Below are 21,078 nucleotides of genomic sequence, written 5' to 3' on the forward strand. Positions count from 1 at the left end.
CATGAGCATGTTTGTGTCAATGCCCTTTGCCCACAAATCTCATAGGGGTGATTCATATGGATCCAGATGGATGCTTGCGCACACAGGAGGTTGCATTACAGAGAGGATCCTGAGCTTAGGGAACTTGAATCTTTTACAATAGAGAGTGATCATGCCCGCTTTTAGCTCTAAAGAGAGGCACTATCTCTATCTTCCTTTGTACTATCTCTATCTTCTTTCTTTGCTATACAAACATCCTGTAAAAATAGTTGAGAACAAAAGGTAGTCAGTGTTTCTATTCACAAGATGTCTAGAAACATCAAGGACCCATGGAGAATTGTCTCCCAACTTGTCCCTTGATCTTCTACATATATTCCAAATTTAGCTTGTCATGTACACACACACACGTGCACACACCTGACTTGTTGGGAATTTGTTTTGAATTGCATTCAGTCTATAGATTGAGGGAAAGTTGACATTCTTATAATATTGAAATCTTCTAATTCATGACCATGGTTTATCTGCATTCATTTAGTTTATCTTAACGTCTCTCAAGAACGTTTCCAAAGAAGTCTAGCACATCTTTTGTTTAGTTTACTACTTAGTGAGATCATATCCTATCTTGGCTCAAATTCCTGCAATGTCTCCCTACTTTACTCAGAATAATACCCGAAGTTCTAGCCATGGCCTGCCAGGCTTTTCATGATCTGGTTCCCCATTACCTCTCTGCCTTCATCTCCTCCTACTCTCCATTTTGCTCATTCTGCTTCAGCCACACTGACCTCCTTGCTGTACTTTTAATATGCCAGGCATGCTTCTGCCTTAGGCCTTAGCGCTGGCTATTTCCTTTGCCGGTAATGCTTTTCTCCCAGAAATATCTGCCTGGCTAACTACTCTATTTCATCGTTCAAGTGTCACCTTCTCAATGACGCCCATCCTAATACCTATTAAAATTGCAAACTGCCTCTTCCTTCCTGGCATTCTTGATTCTTCTTACCCTGCTCTGCATTTTTTCCTTAGTATTTATCACTTCTAATGTACTATGTAATAGTATGCAACGCTGTCCTGCCAAATATTCTACTATTTGTTTATGTGTTTGTTTGTTAATTATATTTATTATTTATTTCTTCCTCCTCTAACTAAAACGTTAGCTACGTGAGGCAAGGATCTTTGCATTTTTATTTGCTGATGGATTTCAAATGTATGCAGTAGTGCTATGCATGTAGCAGGTGCTTAAGAAATATTGTTAAATAAATTAAGTGATTTTTCCTAGGTATGTCATGTCTTTTGCTGCTATTATAAATGCTATTTATAAAATTAAAGTTTTTATATGTTTGCTGCTGATATATAGAAATGCAACTCATGTTTAATAGTTATTTTATGTGCAGGAATCTTTCTAAATGCTCTGACTCCCATAACTTATCTATAGATGTGTGTGTTTTTTACACAGAAAATCGCGTCATCTGGGCATAACGATAGTTTTTTCTTTCTTTCTTTCTCCCTATCTCTATATTTAATATTTCTTTTTCTTGTTTTACTAAGTTTCAGTACAGCGTTTCTAGAATTTGTGACAGCTGGCATCTTGTCTTGTTTCTTGTCTTAACAGGAATGTTTTCATTGTTTTACATGATGCTTATAGTAGGTTTTTTTAGATGATCTTAGTCATCCAAGTCAGATTATGGTCGTGATTTCCTAATATCAAACCAACTGGCATTACTAGGAAAAATCCAATATAGTCATGCTGTATCATCTTTCCTACACTTTCCTTAATTGATTGGCTATCAGTTTGTTAAGATATTTTGCATCTATTTTTTTTAAAGATTGACACCTGCCCTAACGTCTGTTGCCAATCTTCTTCTTTTTTTTTCTTCTTCTCCCCAAAGCCCCCAGGTACATAGTTGTACATTTTTGTTGTGGCTCCTTCTAGTTGTGGCATGTGGGACGCTGCCTCAGCATGGCTTGATCAGCGGTGCCATGTCCGCGCCCAGGATCTGAACCGGTGAAACCCTGGGCCGCTGAAGCGGAGCGTGTGAACCTAACCACTCGACCATGGGGCCCACCCCTGCATCTGTTTTCATGACAGAGTTTACCCTGTACTTTTCCTTTCTCATAAAATCTCTGACAGGTTTTGGAATCAAGTTAATAATAGTCTCATGAAATGAGTTGGAAAGTACTTCTTTCCCTTCCACACACTTAAATAGTTTTACAAGATTAGAATAATCTGCATTTTCAATGTTTGTTAAATCTCAGTATAAAAAGGATCTTGGCTTGGAATTTTCTTGTGTGAAGTTTTTAAACTTCTGAGCTAATTCCTTTACTGGTTATAGAATTATTCAGGCTTTATATTTCTTCTTGAGTGAGCTTTGGTAAGTTAGTTTTTTAGAAATTCAGTTTACCTAAGCTGTCAAATTTATTGATGTAAAGTTCACAATATCATTTTATTAATGTCTTAATATCTGTGGCATCTGTAGCTTAATATCCTTTTTTATTCCTAACATTGCTTATGATTTATCTGTTTTTATTTCTGGTCAATTTTACCCAAAGTTTGTAAATATTATGGTTATTGGTTTCCAAAGAATCAATTTTTGACTTTGTTGAGCCTGACTATTATATAAGTGTTTTTTACGTGATTAGCTTCTGATGTTGTCAATACTATATCTTTCTTTCTACCTATTTTGGATATTTTATGCTTTTCCTTCTTGTCTTTTTGGAAGATTAGCCCTGAGCTAACATCTGCCACCAATCCTCCTCTTTTTGCTGAGGAAGACTGGCCCTCAGCTAACATTGTGCCCATCTTCCTCTACTTTGTATGTGGGACGCCTACCACAGCATGGCTTGCCAAGCGGTGCCATGTCTGCATTTGGGATCCGAACCGGTGAACCTTGGGCCGCTGAGGTGGAATGTGCAGATTTAACTGCTGAGCCACCGGGCTGGCCCCGTTTTTCCTTCATTTTTAACCTTGAATGCTTGACTCAATTTTTAGCCTTTTTTCTTTTATAAAATGAATATTTAAGATTCTACATTTTTCTCTACACATTGCTATAGCTGCTGCTCACAAGGTTTTGGTAGGTGGTGCTTTCATTATTGCACAGTTCTAAATACATTCTACTTTTCATCATGAGTTTTTCTTTGCTCATGTGTAATTTAGAAGTATGATGCCTAATTTCAAAACAAATGGAACTATCTTATTTTATTTGGAGGGGAATATTTATTCCATCTTAATTAAGTTGAAGTCAGAAAAATGTGTTCTTTATGATGCCAATCGTTTGAATTTTTTTGAGATCTGATTTATGCCTCAGCATGTGATCAATATTTGTAAATTTCCCATACATGCTTGAGAAGAATATGTATTCTGTAGTGTTCTATATGTGTTCATTAAAATAATTTTTGATTGCATTAAAAAATTTAATATCCTTAACAGCTTCATCTATAAGTTATTGAAAATTATGTGTTAAAATCTTTAAGTAGGATAGTGTGATTGTTAAATTCTCTTGCAAGTCTTGCAGTTTTTCACTCACATATTTTGATCAGTGTAAATAAACTAAAATTTTTTTATCGTCCTAGTGAATTAATTTTTTATCCTGAAATAGTGACTAGACAATTGTTCTAAGAAACAGGGGATGCACCAGTTCCCCAAAGTCAGCTACATGACATTGTATACAGCTTGTGAGTCACAGTTTTCTTTCATTTTCTCTCACAGTAGGGCAGTATCTAAGACCTTGATCTTTGAAGTGTCTTTGACAGGTTTCCATATCTCATAGCTTCAGGATATTTTGGAATTCTACTAGCCTGATAGTACACTTCATGTGAACAGCAATGAGAATTGCCTAGGTTAAAGAAAGTTATTATATTTCCTTCCAATAAGGACTGGCAAATATTAGCATTTTTCCAAATGGTGGAAATCAGTGTCTTTAGTTTTGTTTGTTAGGATTATTTAGGGATATCCCCTCTGAAGACATGTGAATGGATTAGATACTCTTACAGCATCCAGGTTTTCAAAGACAATTTTGAAAAATGAACTGTAGTTTCACATTCTAAGACACAAAGCTTAGAGTCTCTGTTTTCTCTAAGATCTTTCTCCTTCAGGGGAGACCTCAGTGCTGCATGTGTACCATGTGACTTTGCTCCCCTGGCCATCAGTAAGTGAGGGCTGTGGACTCCTTAACCAAGTGGGGTCAAAGAAAATTGGAATTTGGATTCAAAAGTATTAGACATTACCTCTTGAACTAGAAAGACATGTAAATATGAGAGATGAAGCTAATGTTTGAATTCAGCCATTTCTGTAATGAGTACAGAAAAAGCCATCTGCAAGGTGGAAAGAAGAGGGAAGGAGAATTTAGAGAGGAGAAGAGAAGAGCTAATATGTGGCTATAGGCAGAGAGGAGAAGACTTGGGCCTTGACATCAGTATAGTTCCTGGTTTCAGCCTCTTTGATGCCCAGCAGCTTTTCTTGCCCTAAGATTATTTTAGATACTCCCACATCCTTGCAATAAACCCCTCTTTCTGGCTTAAGCTATTTTGAGTGGATTTCTGCCCTTGCTGTTCTGAAATGTTACCGTGCACACCAACTATAGAGGAGTCTTCAGAGCTGTCGGATGATCTTGGAACCATTCCCAGAGCTGTGGTTAGTAGTATCCAAAGCACCTGAAAGGGTTCTTTATAAGGGACAGGTCCCGAATATAAGCTAACAGTTGGGTCTAATGAACTTTGACACCTTGCCACCACCAGTTTGCACTTTTGAGCCTGTGCATTCCAAATAGAAATCATAAAGAACTTTACTATCAACTGAATTCAGTGCTAAGCGGTTTATTGAAAGTTAAAGGAATCAGACATAACCAGGAGAAAACATGTCAGAGTGACATGATAAAAACCATTAGAACCCATATTTTTCTGCATGGAATATTCTGCTGACTGAACCCACAGCGACTTTTTTTTTTTTTAGTTCTACGCTATTTCTCCACAGAAGGAAATCTTCAGAATCGAGAATATATTAGCATTGAAGCACACTTCTAAGTCAAAAAACAGGCTTGGCCCTGGTAAAAAGAAAAGAAGAAACCAATATCATGTCTTTTCAAGAACTGTTTTTTGGTTTTTTTTTAAGTGTTACACAGTTTCCAAACTAGCTATGCGCTAGTTTCGAGATCTACCTGTCTATCTATTTATCTATCTATCAAGATTAAATCAGTTGATTCAGAGATCGGGAAAGCTGCTGTTACGTTAGGTTCCTAGGTGGATACTTTGTTTTCATGTAAGTAATTCTTTGATCGCTCAGAAATTAAGTGATTGAGCTATAAAAATCAAGATATTCCATTGGCAATCTCTTTTCATTTAGCCATTCATGCCTTTCTTTTAATATGTTGGCATTTACCCCATGTCCACTCTTGAATGCAGTATTTCAGAATGGTTAAGAGCACAGAATCCAGAGCCAAAATGCTTGGGATTGACCCAGGCAGGGGTTCTGTGACCTCTTTCTGTGCCTCAGTTTCCTCATCCAGAAAGTTGAGAATAACAATAGACTCTATCACATAAGTTTGCCATCAGGAGCAAATGATTTAACACACAAAAAGCACGTGAATAGTGCCTGGCACAAAGCAAGCACTAAATAAGTGTTAGCCTTGATGACCATCTCTTGAGGAATTGGTGTCCTCTGTGGACAGGCTTGAGAACAGTCTGACAATTTCACCAACACTAACTTGGAGTGAACAGTATGTTGGCTACTCACCTTCCATCTCCTCCGCCATGTACGTTGGAACCCCTCTGCACATGCCAGAGATGGATTGTCCAAACTGGTCGAGGTCACTGACTTTGTGGGGGTTGATTGAGTATATCAGGCTCTTGGGAGGTGGTCCCCCTGGTCCTTTACCCTGAAGCTGAGTGTGGAGAAGATAGGTGGAAAGAAAGAGAGACAATGAATGCAAGCCTAGTGGTTTGTTGAATTGAGGGTTAGGTACAAGGCCAATAGGGGTATTGCTTGGCTACAATTTTTCCATAATCAAAATGAAGAGCCAATTCTAACCCTGTATATCTCAGAATTTCTAAGGTCTTAAAGGTTTTAGCTGATTTGAAACCTCAACTTCTCAGGAAAGCAGAAGTGTGAGGCTGTTTATTCTGAAGCTTGGACCTCATTTGGTTATCATGTATTTCTTGGATTGAGCTGTATGACAATCAGCTTCCGAGAATGCAGTTTATTTATTTTCTCTACCTTGTCAACGAAAGGTACCCATTTATTGGTTATAAGAATATGAACTCAGGTAAACATTTTAAAGAACCATGGATCTCCTCTCTTCACCTACTCCAACTAGGGTTGCCAGATAAAATACGGGACACTCAGTTAAATTTGACTTCAGATAAACAACAAATCATTTCTTATTGTAAGTATGTCCCAAATATTGCATAGGCCATACTTATGCTCAAACAAATTCATCATTTATCTGAAATTCAAACTTAACTGGGTATCCTCTATTTTTATTTGCTAAATCTAACAACCCTAACCTAACTCTTGCCAAAAAATGTCCTTGAAGAAGAGCTGAGGGCTCCCATTAGGTGAGCAGAGCTTCGCTCCTCTAACAGTAAAGATTATTAGGCGTTCTGTTCAGCCTCTGTAGAGGCAGGTGTCAGTCATAGCATTTAAGTGTGATGGCAGCTGCCTCTCCTTGGTAAATCACCATTTCCTCTTCTCTTTTTGTGCTGCACACTACAACATACTATGGTTAAAAAGGGAACAATTGTGACTGTCTCATTCTTTACTGGAGATCATAAGACCTTCCTCAAGCGAAAATAAAAAGATTTTTATTTTTACCTTCTTTTCCTTGACCAGTGCCTCAAGGGCTTGAAGAGAGGGCACGACATCTTTGTTTATTCTGTGCACAACGCATGCCTTCTTGTGAAAGATTCTAGTTGCAGCAAAGTTCTGTTAAAGAAGAAGGTAGATGCTGAGGAGCACGTTCTCCAAAGAGCTTTTCTCATCAGAAATCAATTTCAGCAGCACAGGGAAATGGACTCCAAGATCATGATGAACTGGAATAAGAGCACTGGATCTGGCCCTGATTTGCAATCATATCTGTTGCTAACATTTGTAAGGATAGACTACAAAGCCTTTGAGGGCAGAGACTGTCTAACTCGTTGCTTTATCTTCAGGTTATAGCACGGTAAGAGTCACTCTACATATGTCTGTTTTGCTGAAATAAACTTTGAATTGCTATCACATTTTAATCTCTTGATTTTTACAATGTTTCAAGGCAGGTAAGACAGGAATTAGTTTTCTAATTGGTCAGACAATAAAAGTGAAGAATAAAGAGTTGGTATTGTCATTGACATCTCCTTTGGTCCTTTAGTGTTATGGTGAAATGTCAATTTCTGTCTTTGTAGAAGGAAACTGAAGATAGAATGAGATAGGCTATATTTTGGCAACAGTAATATTGAGTAGGTCTTTCATTGTGATCGAAGGCGTCTGCAGCAAGGCAAAAGGATGATCACACCTGTCTAATAATCCTACAGTCCCTTGAACATAGTGGATCCTCATTACCTCTTTCATTGGTTTGAATTTTAACTGATGGTGGAAAACATTAACAGCAGTTATATCTAGGGAGTGAAACTGAGCACTTTTACTTATAATTCTATGCTTATGCGCAGTTAGAATTTATTCTATTTTTTATTTTTTTATGGTTAGCAGGCATTTTTGTTGTTGTTGTTAAAAAGAAACATTATATTTGTAAAGAAGGAAAATTGCATGTTGACTACCTACACTGTTGTAATCCCAGATGGAATTCCAGGAGTTCCATCCATTGTCATTGTCAACATTGGCCACGTTATGTTCATTGTTGACACTCACTGACTGCTGCCCACTTCCATTACTGTTGCCGTCATCGTTGATGTTGATATTCTGAAATTTATAAGAAATTGACAATGATTTAATACCACATTTCTTTGCAAATGTATTTTGGTAATACACTTTTAAAAAGTGAGACTTACATAGTTAGCAAAGGCAGGAGTCAGGAAGACACCAAGAAGTCCAGCGAAGACAATCTGAAATCACAAATAACATTGGCCTATAACACGTGGCAAAACAATGTCCTCTTCTTTCTTTTTCTATCCACTCATATGAAAAATATTTACTAATTTTACCACTCAGTTGAGTGGTCTGTTTTTTCTTCTTTGACCTTGTATTTCTTAACCATAGAAAGCTTTAATGTATTTTTTTAACCACAGAAAATTTTAATGATAATGTAGACTTGTAGGTTAATTTCTTACGGTAGTTATGTTACTGTGATATATAGTATTAGAATTTTTTAATGTAGGTCTTATGAAAAAACTGATGAAATGTCAGTATACTGAAAAACAAATTTGAAAATGAACAACATGTGTGATATGAAAATGGTTATGAGTCCTGAGAATCACATCTTAAAATGATTTAAATTAATTTTCCTATTCCATCTGAGATGCTTTCCTTTCTTCCTAGACCTCCTAATAGCAGAAAGACTCTTTTTACTTAAAAGAACTTTTTAAAGCAATGGATTAGTAAATAAGTTTGATGCTGATGATAAGAGACCAAGGATGTAGTGTCTGGCTGTGAAGTGTGGATAGCAGAAGGGAAGTCAATAATTGTCTTGGGATGGTTTACTCATTTGTCATTGGGTGCATGATATTGGTTATCAGAACACAGAGCTTTACACAGGGTGCCCGATTCTGAGTGCCTATTCTCATTTCCTTTGCCTGGGACAAGACGGTTTGAGAACCACACTGATGATTCAAGGTAATTTTTTAATTTGTTTAATTTTCTCCTAGTAACTCAAGAAGGTGGTAAAAATGAGCCTCCTTAACAGTCAAAGGTGGAAGAAATTTTAGAGAACTACTCATACAATGCAATCCTTTCATAGATAAGGAAATTGAGCTGCAGAGGTTAAATACCTTGACCAAGGTCATATCTCTCGTTCATGGCAGAACTAGGAGACAAACCAGATCTGACCCACTTCTGGAGTCCCCCCTTTTTTTTTTTTTTTAACTTTGCTGTTATTAGAACTTACTTTTAGATAATTATTTTATACTTGCAATTCCATTATGAAGCAGAATCTGCTGTAATATACTTTAGTGTTTAGTACGTTGAAAAACAAAAATATTTGTCTGACTCGAACCCCTTTGCATCCTGTTATAAGAGACACACGGTACCACCACTTACTTTGGGGGAATTTTATCATCCACCTGCTACACTCTCAGCCTTTTATCTGGAACCGCAGGTGAGATACTGCCCTAGCTTCATGCTTCAGGTGTTTTCATGAATAAATAACGATGGACAGCGTCCCAGGTAAAACTTTCTTATTGGAGATCCAGTTCACAGCAGAGAATGTGACACCAAGTCTCTCAACCATTTGTCTTCATAATAAACTTTTTATCTTAACTGAATATATTCAGGATTTTTGGTCAAAAAAGGAATTCAAGAATGTGGGGAAAGATGAAGCATTTTCTAGAGCTTAGGGACTGCTTACTCTTGGCCCAGCCCTGAATTAGTAGATCTGGAAAGTGATTTTATTAAAGACAGCATGGTGTAACCTGCTCAGACAGCTGTCTAATCCCAGGATAACTATCTTTTTCTATAGAGATGCTTATAAATGCCACAATTCCATGAAAAGAAAAGAGATTTTTTTAAACAAATTTTTCTGTTGTGGTGAGATTGTCATAAGACGCAGACCCCCCTTAGCTCAGAATCCAGTCTCCAAATATAAGTTCATAAATTCAAATGGAAAAGTCTACTCACTGTGAACTTCATCTTGGCTTCACCAAAGCAATGGAGCAGAGGAGAAGGCAGGCATGGACTCAGACGAGAAGCCTTCTCGTATTTGTACTTGACCGGCTTTACTCAAACTAGGCATGACCAGGTGGGGTCAAAGACTTATCCTTCTCCATTTTCCATATCTGCACCAAGATCCAGCATACCAGGAAGCCTTTTGGAATATCTACCTGGTTAGCAAGGCACTTTGACATGGAGCTGATCTGACTCATCATTTGTTAAAGATGAAGATATCACAATAAACTCACTATGATTTATGATAGCTTCTGGTCCAATTGAAGCTGTGGGTGTGAGTATTTTATATACTGATATATATAGTATATCAATATATAAAGAATAATCCCTGAAATCAAACAAGACCACAGATGAGAAACTGTGAACACACTGGGCCTTACAGATAGCAGCTCCTATGAGAAGAGAGAAGTGGTTTCCTCATCATGTCTTTCCCTGAGCCCACTGTAATGGCTTTGGTTAGGCTAAACATGTTCTATGAGCTGCTCCCACCAAACCTATACCCTTTCTGCAATGCTGAGCTCTCTCAGTCATGGTACTCTACATCGGGTTTGAAAACCTGGGGGCTGTCTTGAGCCCTTTCTTCTCACCACCACATCCAGTTATTTACTAAGCCTTGTCATTTCATCTCAGAATGGCCTCTCACTCTGGCCTTGCCCACAGCTTCTTTCACCTGGACTTTTACAACAGGTGTGTAATTGATTGCTCTGGGTACCAGTCACTCATATTCCAGTGCGTTTTCTCCATTTTCCATAAGGTTGTCTTTCTAAAGTACCTATATATAATAAACATGACTCTGTCATGCTTAGAAACTTTCAGTGGCAGCCTACGAGATAAACTTTAAGCTCGTTGGAATGCTATAGGGGGTCCTTTAGAATAAGGTTTCCAAAGCCTCCCTAGCTGTGTCTGTGCCCTATACCTACATTCCAGCTACACCAGAGTTCCCACCGTTCCTGGAACATTCAGGATGTTTCATGCCTCAGTGCCTTTGCACATGTTGTTCTCCCCCACTGGAGTGCCAACCTCTTCCCTTTCTCTAATTGGTAAACTGCTTTTCATTTTTCAAGGCTCAGCTCAAATACCACTGCCTCCATCACGTTTTCCCCGTATCCCAGGGGGAACTTTTTTTCCCCAGAGCTATAAAAGAAATTTCTGTCCTTTTATTTGCTTCTAGAAAATTTAATCTTTAGAAATTATGTTAAAATAATTTTAAAAAGTGTTTTCATCAGAGGCAGAGAGTAGATACTGTTCACTTGGGCAAACAAGTAAAAATGCTCATAACCGTCTTGGATGTGAATTAAAGTTTGAATTTTTTTCCCGCTCTCTCCTACAAACTAAGGCCAGTAAATCAAAATGCTGAAGAAGAAAACAGTATCCCATTAATCACCGATCTATAAATTTCCCCTTCAGAAACCTTCCTGAGTCCATGATTGTCCTTTTATTCATGGATTAGAATCACAGGATGGGTTACACGGTTATAAAGCTTGATTCACTATCAACATCCCTTTCAAAATGTCATGTGGATTGATTTGTAGAGCTGTGGTAAGATTTTGTTTATGTTTTGAATGTGTGCACTCATTTCTTTCAAGCTTACTCTTTAGCTGCAAAAGATCAGTAAGACTGGAGTGGGGGCAGACACGTGTGAAGAGGTCTTCACCCACTCTAGGAACTGCCACATCACTGCGAAGTCAGAGTGGACAGCGTGATGCCTTCAGACTCACAAAGGGTGGTCACTTTGGTACATGGGTGCAGTGCTCAGCATGCTTTTTGCGTGGCATCCCTCACCAAGGACTTGAGGTTGCCATTTTTTCCAGTGGGCCTGTGAAAAGCTGGTCTGGAAGATGCTCCATGACAAATAAATAGATATAGAAGTAGATAGATAGATAGATAGATAGATAGGTAGGTAGGTAGAGTTTGGGGTCCAATAATCCCCCTCTTAGAGATTGACAATTCACTTTCACATATCAAATGTGCTAAGAAATCTATAGGGGAGAAATCTATGTCACATTGCTTCATCCAGATTCTCCTAAACGTAATTTATCATAGAACCCAGTTGTTTTTCTTTTGTCTTTTGTTGATTTATTTTTCCGAACACCTATTAATGTCCCAGGGGGTCACCTTCCTTAGGAAAACAACAATCGTGCTGCCTCTGAGGATGCACCTTGGATTCGAAAAAATTCCTCTTCTATGTGATATTGTTATTTCCATGGCTCACCAAATCAGAAGAACCTCTTCCTCTGTACTTCGTGTGGTATGTATGAATGTGTGTGTACGTGTTTGTGGGGGTCAACCCTAGTCTCACCCAAGGCCAAAATTCCTAAGGAAGCCTGAGTAAATCTCCTCTCCCTCCCAGCCTGAGAGCTAGGTTTTATATGTTTCTTGTCCTCCCATGGAGAAAGACAGAACATGTCAATGTTTTCTTGTCACCTCCACAAAATATACCGACGCGTATATGATGCTTGATAAGACCATTTAAAAATTAGAATTGCGTAAAGGATATGTTCAAGCCAGAGGATAAAAAATGCATTATATTTATCATTTCTGATATTTGGAGCCAGCTGGAGAGGTGCTGCCCTACCTTGGCTATGGTGACACACCAAGGAAGCCCCAGGAGATGGTGTGGCCCCAGTGCCCTGGGATTGGTGTGGGGCAGACTAGCCCATAAGTAAACAGGGCCTGCCCTGCACACGGAGCTTGGTGCTGGGCCATGCCAAGATCCAAGCCCTATCAGCATTTTATCTCAGAGTGCACACAAGGCCTCGCTTCACCCCACACCCTGTCGTGTGGAGCCTGGTGGGAACTCCCTCTGTGTGGAGCAAAGGGAGGGGATGAGGGGATGCAATCCACATCCTATGTGTTCGTACATTCGATCTGCAAGGGCTTTCGCTCCAGCTTTTCCACAGAAATCAAACTTTCATTTTCCTTCTTTTACTCTGATTGGAATGTTTACTTACAGGGCATGTTTTCATCATCAAATATCCTCATTCAAGATTCTCTCTCCTGTATAGACGTGTTAATGGGCTGACCTCCAGTCATTAACACCTGTGAAGCCTTTAGTAATCTCATCTTCCCTTTAATTATTGCCCCATTTTCTGATATTTAGGACTCAACTGGCCTTTAGCCTGTTTGACCTCACACTGTAATTTATTTGCGTGAGTGTGGAAGCCTCTTCATGCAGAGATTCTGTCTCAGTCTCTTTGCCTTTATTGTTGTTTTTCTGAGCATCCTATGCACCACTTGGATATTCTTTGTGACAGTCTAGCGTCAGATGGTTCATTGTGAGGTCTGAACACACTTCATCACCCTGGAGGGAAGCTTCTGGCCCCTCCCATGGTCTTGCTTGACCGGCCTGCAGCTGAGACTCTAGCTATGGTTCCTGAGGCCCCAGGCCTTATGGCAGTGATGCACTCATATTAAATCTTCCATATGTGCTTGTGGCCAGGAATGACACATCTGAAAAATAGCAACAGGGACATATAAAATAACAGTTTAATAATTATTGCTGGAAAGCTTCTAATTCTGGAAAATCCATGCTTATTACATAGTTGTTTTTGTATAGGAAAGAAATTCTTTTCAAATTACGGCAAAGTGGAGGAAGCATCACAGAGCCCTTGCTTTTTGTTGTTTCCTCTGGGACCACTGCCTTCCAAAATATATATAACTCTGCCTTTCTGTTGCTGCTGGTATGTCTGTCCAATTGCATTTGCCAAACCTTCTGAATCCCCTCAGAGGCAACCAATGATATATTATGCTCAGATTGGTTGTTAACCTTGAGAATTAGTGTTGTAAACAGAGTTTGGAAAAGTCTTGCTAAAGGTCTCCTGAGTGATGCCATCATTTGTATAAAATATGTGAAAGTAGAGATAAAGAGAATATCGATTAGTAACTGTATTTTTCATCATCATGAAGAAGTACTTAATGGTTAAGTATATCATGGTTAAGTACTTCCATTCTGAAAAGGAGTTGGAGAAAATATGCCCATATGAGGAATAGAAGTCACAAAGTGATAGTAACACGTCGCTTTATAGTTACCTCATAGCTAAGTCAGAAATAATAATGCTTACGCCTTTTGCAGGGTTCATATGGAAGCAATTTGGGGAAAATGGTGTAAAAAGCACTAATGCTGAAGGTGTGTTCCTTCAACCACAGCAATCAGGCCAGGAAAGGACAGAACTGCACATTGGAAGATGAAAATCAGATCCCAAGCGATGTGGGTCACAGCGCTGCAGCTGTGTAAGCCACACCTGGAGCCCAGGTCTTGTGAACCCAATGGACACTGAGCTGTCTCCATGACTTCCTTGGCAAAAGACGCCGAAGTAAAGGACTTGCCCCAAGGCCCCTGAACAATGAAACATGATTTCATGAATCATTGCATTTTCTACAGAGTTACTGATCTCAACGGGTTTCCTTTTCTACATCCCAGATAGAAAATATACGCACATGTGTAATCTTTTCACTTCTGGAAGAACACATCCTCAGATGAAGATCTTGGATCCTCAGAGGTGCCTTGGAGAATTTTGAGCTCCCATATTTATTCAATTATGTACTCTTCCTACCCACACCCCCCCACCTCCAATTCCTGGAAATGCTTAATAAAACATCCATTGGAGTGTTTCTTCAGAGGTTCCATTGGGTTTAAATAAAGAACTAACTCCCCTTATCCAGACAAAGAAAGTTTTTCCTTTTGCTGCTCAGGAATGGGTCACCAGGCGTACAATCTTTTACTCATTTTCTCATATTGAAAAATAATCAATTAACAGCAATTTACCATGTTCTGGGGCTAATGCAATGCCCCAGTTAAGCACAAGTGCTACAGAAGATTCAAAGATATAAAACAACCAGTGCTCATACTCAAGATCCTGAAATCTGTGAGAGGCAGGGTTGACTTTATGAACATGTGACCAGTTTTAGTCAGGTCAGGCTCACCCTCAAGTCTCATACTTGAGTTTAATGCTTTGCAGTTGCCATCTTGAAATTCTTAATAGTTTTGTTTTTGAGTTTGTGTTTTGTAAGTGAAGTCTAATGAGACAATAGAGTAGGTGCTGGGGGCTTGAAGCCTTGGCCCATGTGTGGTCCCACCGCCTGCCTCTCCTCACTTCGCTTGATGGACTCTCCAGCACTCATCCCTCCACCTCCACTGGTGGGGCCTGGGTGCACCTGCAGGAAGAGTCAATGTCTGACACGTACACCTTCATGCTGAGTCACAGGGTGGGGCCCTGGTTGCCTTTGAGGATTTGTACTTACCTGGCAAGTATCTCCATGCCCAAGGGAGTGTAATATTAAATAACAAATCAAAAACACTATCACGGATTGAGGAAAGAGAGAAACTATGGAACAAAGAAAAAAGGTTTTTGTTCTGCTTTTTGAACAAGGGGGTTCTATATTTTCATTTTGTACTAGCCTTCACAAATTACGTTTTGGCTGTGATGGGAGACAAGACACACACGTAATATGGATATACCAAAATAAAGTAAGAAGACGAGGTTCTGAGAGGCTTTGCAACTTGTCTAAGGTCACATGGCAGGTAAGAATGGAATAATGTCTTCATCTAATCCTGAAGCCTGTACTCTTTCGCTTTATGCCTTGTAGCTTCTCCAAACAAGCAATAGAAAGAAAACATTCAGAGGAGTGTGAGCTCTTTAAGCTGGAGCATTTACAGAGGCTTCAGGCAGAAAATGGGCCTTTGGTTGAGTCCAGTGGGACAGCCTGGACACAGACACGTAGGGATGAAGGGTCAGACCATTCCATCCTAGGGGAGCAGCAGAGCCAGGTGGTGTGAACTAGGGGTTCAGTGGCTCTGAGGGGACCACCTTATGATGTTCTTACTCTCAGATTCATCTTTATGGTTAAAAATATCTAGTTTAATCACAATTAGGTAGAGAAAAATTGAGTGAGAATTATTTCACTTATCGAGAACCTACAATTTGTTACACACTGAGCTTGAAATATTATATGGATTTAATCTTCGCCAATACCCACTTGAAATTCCCCTTTTTCCCTGACGTGGTCCTACCAGCCCAACATTGCCCTGCATGTCTGGAGGCTCTTTGCTCTTTCCCACACCTGTGTGTTCCAATGCCCTTGAGCTCCTCCAAGTAAATTAATACTTTAGTTGGTGGCCATGAGTGTTTCTCCAAAAAAAGCAATCACTTGATTTTTTTTTTTTTTTTACATATATCACTTTATTTCGTCTTTCCAGCCACCTTTGAGGTAGATACTATTGATACTCCCATTTTACCGAGGAGGAAACTGAAGCACAGAGAGGTTATATAAGCAACAAGTTACAACCTGGACATAGGTCATCTGGTTCCAGGGACCATGAAATTAACCACTATACTATACTGTACATCTTTTTGCCTTTCTTGTCCTTTCTCTTAAATGTTTAATTATATAAGTAGTATGTCGATTTTTTTTGTAATTAACACACCTTTAAATTTGATTTGATCTTTTTATAAAGGAATATAAGGCACATATACAAAGAGGTATCTAAACAAGTATACATACTTTAGAAATGTAGATACCATTTATTGCTTGGAATTTCATGACTTACTTTAAAATAGATCGAATGTGTACACGGATGATGTGTGATGGACTTGTATATCCATTAGGCTATGAGTCTCTGGAGACAGAACTCACATTCCTTGTGTCTAGCATAGTTCCTACCACATGATTAGGGCTCAATCAAGGATGATCGCAGCTGAAATTCAGGTACAAAATAGATTCTACTAATTATGGCCACTTTCCTCAAATCTGGAAGAGGCCGAACAATTTCCTATCTCTTCTTGAATGGGACGTAAAAAAGAAAAGAATTTAAACTCAAAAATAATCCTCCTTGGACCTGTAATAGTGTTAGTGGAACTCAACTTTCCTGTCTGTAGTGAGCTTCTCCCCTCTTCCTTTCAGCTACTGTTCAAAATGTTTGCCAGTCTATCCAAGTCCTCTTTTAACCTATCTGCCTATTATACCAAGAAGATAGAAAGTGTCAGCTTCTTGCACAGTCATCCCTCTATCTCCCAATCTCTGTCTTCACCCATTCTTCATTCCCTCTCATCTTGGAAGAATTCACTCCTAGTTTCCAAGACCCAATATCTCCGCCTCTGACGCTCACTTTCCTCCATCAGATAGCTGTCCTTTTCCTCAAACTTCAATATTTTCCTGCTGGTTTACTACTTCTTTTCAGTTTTTATGGGTCATTCTTCCCAGTACTAAAAAAACAAACCAAAAACAAGCATGAAAACCTTCTCTTAACTCTACTTTCCTCATACAGAGAGCTTGTATCTCCCCTCCCCCTACATCTCTTAAAAGAATCAAGTGGATTTTCTGATTCCACTTCCACACTTCCCAGTCACAGCTGAACCCACTGCAACTTGTCTTCAGGCCTAAAGGATAACTGGTAGTGCTGGGACTCAAAGGGAGCAAGGCAAGGAGTAGAACTCTGAAATTTTGGATATGGTGTATGTTTCCAGTACTCATATGACTTGACTTCTTCGTACTTTTTGACACTGACAGTCTCTCCTTTTTTGAAATTCTCTCCTCCTTGAACTTCTATGACATCCTTTTCTCCCATTTTTACTTCAATTGCTCCTTCTACCACCCAAATAATTCCTTGCCTTTCTTCTTCCATCTGTCTCTTCCATGTTGGAGCTGGATTCTGTCCTTGATGCTCCTCTTTCATCACCCTTCTCACTCTTCCTGGAAGACCTCCTCCATTCTAAACACTTGAGCCACTCTACACAATGGAAAAACAAATCAAACCCTGCCAAGGTTCAGACATTAGTTTACAATTGCATTTATTAGACCTATTTAACAATCTTGTTTTAAAATCAAATAGACTCCAAATCAAATCATTTTCATTAGTCCCCAAACATACTATTTTCCTACAACTTCTATTTAGTTTAATGGCATTTTTACCAACTAGTCAATATCTCAGCTATCCTCAGCTCTGATTCCTCACCCCCTCCTCCTCTCTTCCACAAGTGGTCACCATGGCCTGTAAATTCTACCTTTAAACATTTCTTTTTAAAAATAAGCTAAAAGGTTTTTTTTTCTGATCATAAAAGTAACTCAGGAAATTGCAGAAAACATGGAAAATTATCAAAGAAAATAATTGACACGTATCATTCTACTATGCAAATAATCACTGTGAATTTTCCAGCATATTTCCTTTTAATTTCTTTTGAGACTTTTTTGATCCACGTATTATGTAGAAGTGTGTTATTTCATCTGCAACTATTTTGAGATTGTCCAGTTACCTTTCTGTTATTGACTTCTAATTTAATTCCACTGTGGTCAGAGAACATACATTGTATCTTTTCTATTCTTTTAAATTGTTAAAGTGTGTGTTATGGCCCAGAACCTGTTCTATCTTGGTGAATGTTCCATATGAGCTTGAGAAGAATGTGCATTCTGCTGCTGCCAAATGAAATAGTCTGTGTGTCAGTTGGATCCAATTGATTGGTGGTACTATTCAGTTCAAGTATATCCTTACTGATTTTATGCCTGCCTGGTCTATCAATTACTGAAAGAGTGGTATTGAAGTCTCCAGCTAGAATAGTGGGTTTCTCTATTTCTCACTGTGGTTCTATCAGTTTTGCCTTATATATTTCGATGCTCTGTTGTTAGGTGCATACATGTTAAAGACCATTATATCTTCCTGAAGAGTTGAACCCTTTATGGTGATGTGATGCCATTCTTTATCCCTGATAATTTTCCTTGTTCTGAAGTTGACTTTGTCAGAAATTAATATAAGTAGTCTAGCTTTTTAAAAAAATTAGTGTTACATGGTATGTCTTTCTTCACTCCTTTACTTTTAACCTATCTGTGTCTTTATATTTAAAGTTGGTTTCTTGTATATAACATATAGTTGTGTCTTTTTTTTTTTTTGATACATTCAAACAATCTTTGTCTTTTACTTGGTGTATTTAAATCAACCACATTTAAGTAGTTGTTCATAGAGTTGGACTAATAACTACCATTTTTAACTACTAGTCAATCAAGATAGGTAGGTTTATAACTATTTTGTATTCATTGCACTGCTTTAGTCTTTCTTTTTTGTTTCCCTCTTTTTTGTCTTCTCTGCTTTTCTTTAACAATTTTCTTTATAGACCATTGCGTTTTTTTAAGAGCAGTTTTAGGTTAACAGCAAAATTAAGCAGAAGGTACAGAGATTTCCTATATAGCCCCTGTCCCCACACATGTATAACCTCCTGTATGATCAATATCAATGCTAGAGCAGTAAATCTATTACAACTGATGAGCCTATGCGACACACCATTATCACCCAAAGTCCATATTTTACGTTAGGATTCACTCTTGGTGTTGTACATTCTAAGAGATGGGACAAATGTATAAAGACATGCATCCCCCATTATAGTAATCATACAGAGTAGTTTCACTGCCCTAAAAATATTCTGTGCTCCACTTATTTATCCCTTTTTCTGCTCAACTCCTGGACACCACTGATCTTTCTACTCTCTCCATAGTTTTGCCTTTTCCAGAATGTCATATAGTTGGAATCATATAGCATGTAGCCTTTTCAGTTTGTCTTCTTTTACTTAATAATATGCATTTAAGTTTCCTCAAGTCTTTTCATAGCTTGATAGTTCATCTATTTTTAGCTCTGAATAATATTCTATTTTCTAGATGTACCACAGTTTATTTATACATTCACTTATGGAAGGACATCTTGGTTGCTTCCAAGTTTTAGCAATTACAAATAAAGCTGCTATAAACATCTGTGTGCATGTTTTTGTATAAACATAAGTTTTCAACTCCTTTGGTAAGTACCAAGAGCATGATTGCTGGATTCTGTGTTAATAGTATGTTTAGTTTTGTAAGAAACTGCCAGCTGTCTTCCAAAGTGGCTGTACCATTTTGCATTCCCACTAGGAAAGAATGAGAGTCCCTGTTGCTCCATGTCCTTCCCAGCATTTGGTGACGTTAATGTTCTGGATTTTGGCCATTCTAATAGATGCACGGTGGTATTTCCTTGTTGTTTTAGTTTGCATTTCCCTGATGACAGATGAGTGGAATGGTTTTTCATATGCTTATTTGCCATCTGTATATCTTCTTTGATGAGGTTTCTGTTAAGGTCTTTGGCCCATTTTTTAACTGGATTGTTTGTTTTTTTATTGTTGAGTTTTAAGAGTTCTTTGTATACTTTGGACAAGAGTCCTTTATCAGATACGTCTTTTGCAAATATTTTATCCCAGTCTGTGGCTTGTCTTTTCACTCTGTTGATAGTATCTTTGCAAAGCAGACACGTTTAATGTTGAAGAAGTACAGCTTACCAATTCTTTTGTTTATGGATCATGCCTTTGGTGTCATATCTAAAAAATCATCAATAAACCCAAGGTTATCCAGATTTTCTCCTATGTCATCTTCTAGGGTTTTGTGTTTTACATTTAGGTCCGTGATCCATTTTGAGTTAGTTTTTGTGAAGGGTGTAAGGTTTGTATCTAGATTCTTTCCTTTTTTTTGCATGTGAACGTCAATTGTTACAGCACCTTTTGTTGAAAAGACTATCTTTTCTTCATTGTATTGTCTTTGCTTCTTTGTCAAACTCAGTTAACTATATTTGTGTGGGTCTATTTCTGGCCCTTTCTATTCTGTTCCGTTGATCTATTCTTTTCCTGGTACTCCACTGTCTTGATTGCTAAGGCTTATAATAAGTCTCAAAGTCGAGTAGCGTCAGTCCTTCAACTTCATTTTTGTCCTTAGTGCTGTGTTGGGTATTCTGGGTCTTTTGCCTCTCCATGTGAATTTTAGAATCAGTTCATCAATATCCACAAAATGACTTGCTGGGATTTTCATTAGTATTGCATTCAATTTATAGATCAAGTAAGGAAGAACTGACATCTTAACAATCTTGAGTCTTCCTATCAATGAACATGAAATATCACTCCATTTATTTGTTCTTTGGTTTCTTTCACCAGAGTTTTGTAGTTTTCCTCGTGTAGATTTTGTACATTTTTTTGTTAGATTCATACCTAAGTATTTTATTGTTTTTTGGTGCTAATATAAACGATATTGTGTTTTAAATTTCAAACTCCACTTGCCTATTGGTAGTATATAGGAAAGCAATTGACTTTTGTATACTAACTTTGTAGCCTACAGCCTTGCTATAATTGCTTATTAGTTCCAGGAATTTTTTTGTTGATTCTTTCAGATTTTCTACATAAAATCAGTTTTATTTCTTCCTTCCCAATCAATCAATACACTTTTTGTTTCTTTCTTTTTTCTTCCTTTCTTTTTCTTTTTCTTTCTTTCTTTCTTTCTTTCTTTCTTTCTTTCTTTCTTTCTTT

The 21,078-nt window shown here is 38.2% G+C and overlaps 1 protein-coding gene across 3 annotated transcripts in view; it reads left to right on the plus strand.

Annotated features, from left to right (window-relative positions):
* GKN2 (gastrokine 2) overlaps positions 1-21,078 on the plus strand; it is a 69,164-nt gene that overhangs the window by 34,873 nt on the left and 13,213 nt on the right. Inside the window, exon 1 of one of the 3 annotated variants that reach the window (XM_046660705.1) lies at positions 15,067-15,299. The exons of the other annotated variants lie outside the window; for them this stretch is intronic. Coding sequence (XP_046516661.1) covers positions 15,105-15,299 — 195 coding nt within the window. The 5' untranslated portion in view covers positions 15,067-15,104. Of the gene's footprint in view, positions 1-15,066; positions 15,300-21,078 lie in introns of those variants that run through there. 3 annotated transcript variants of the gene reach the window in all.

Source organism: Equus quagga, chromosome 5 (assembly GCF_021613505.1).
Source record: "Equus quagga isolate Etosha38 chromosome 5, UCLA_HA_Equagga_1.0, whole genome shotgun sequence".
Taxonomy (NCBI): Eukaryota; Metazoa; Chordata; class Mammalia; order Perissodactyla; family Equidae; genus Equus; species Equus quagga.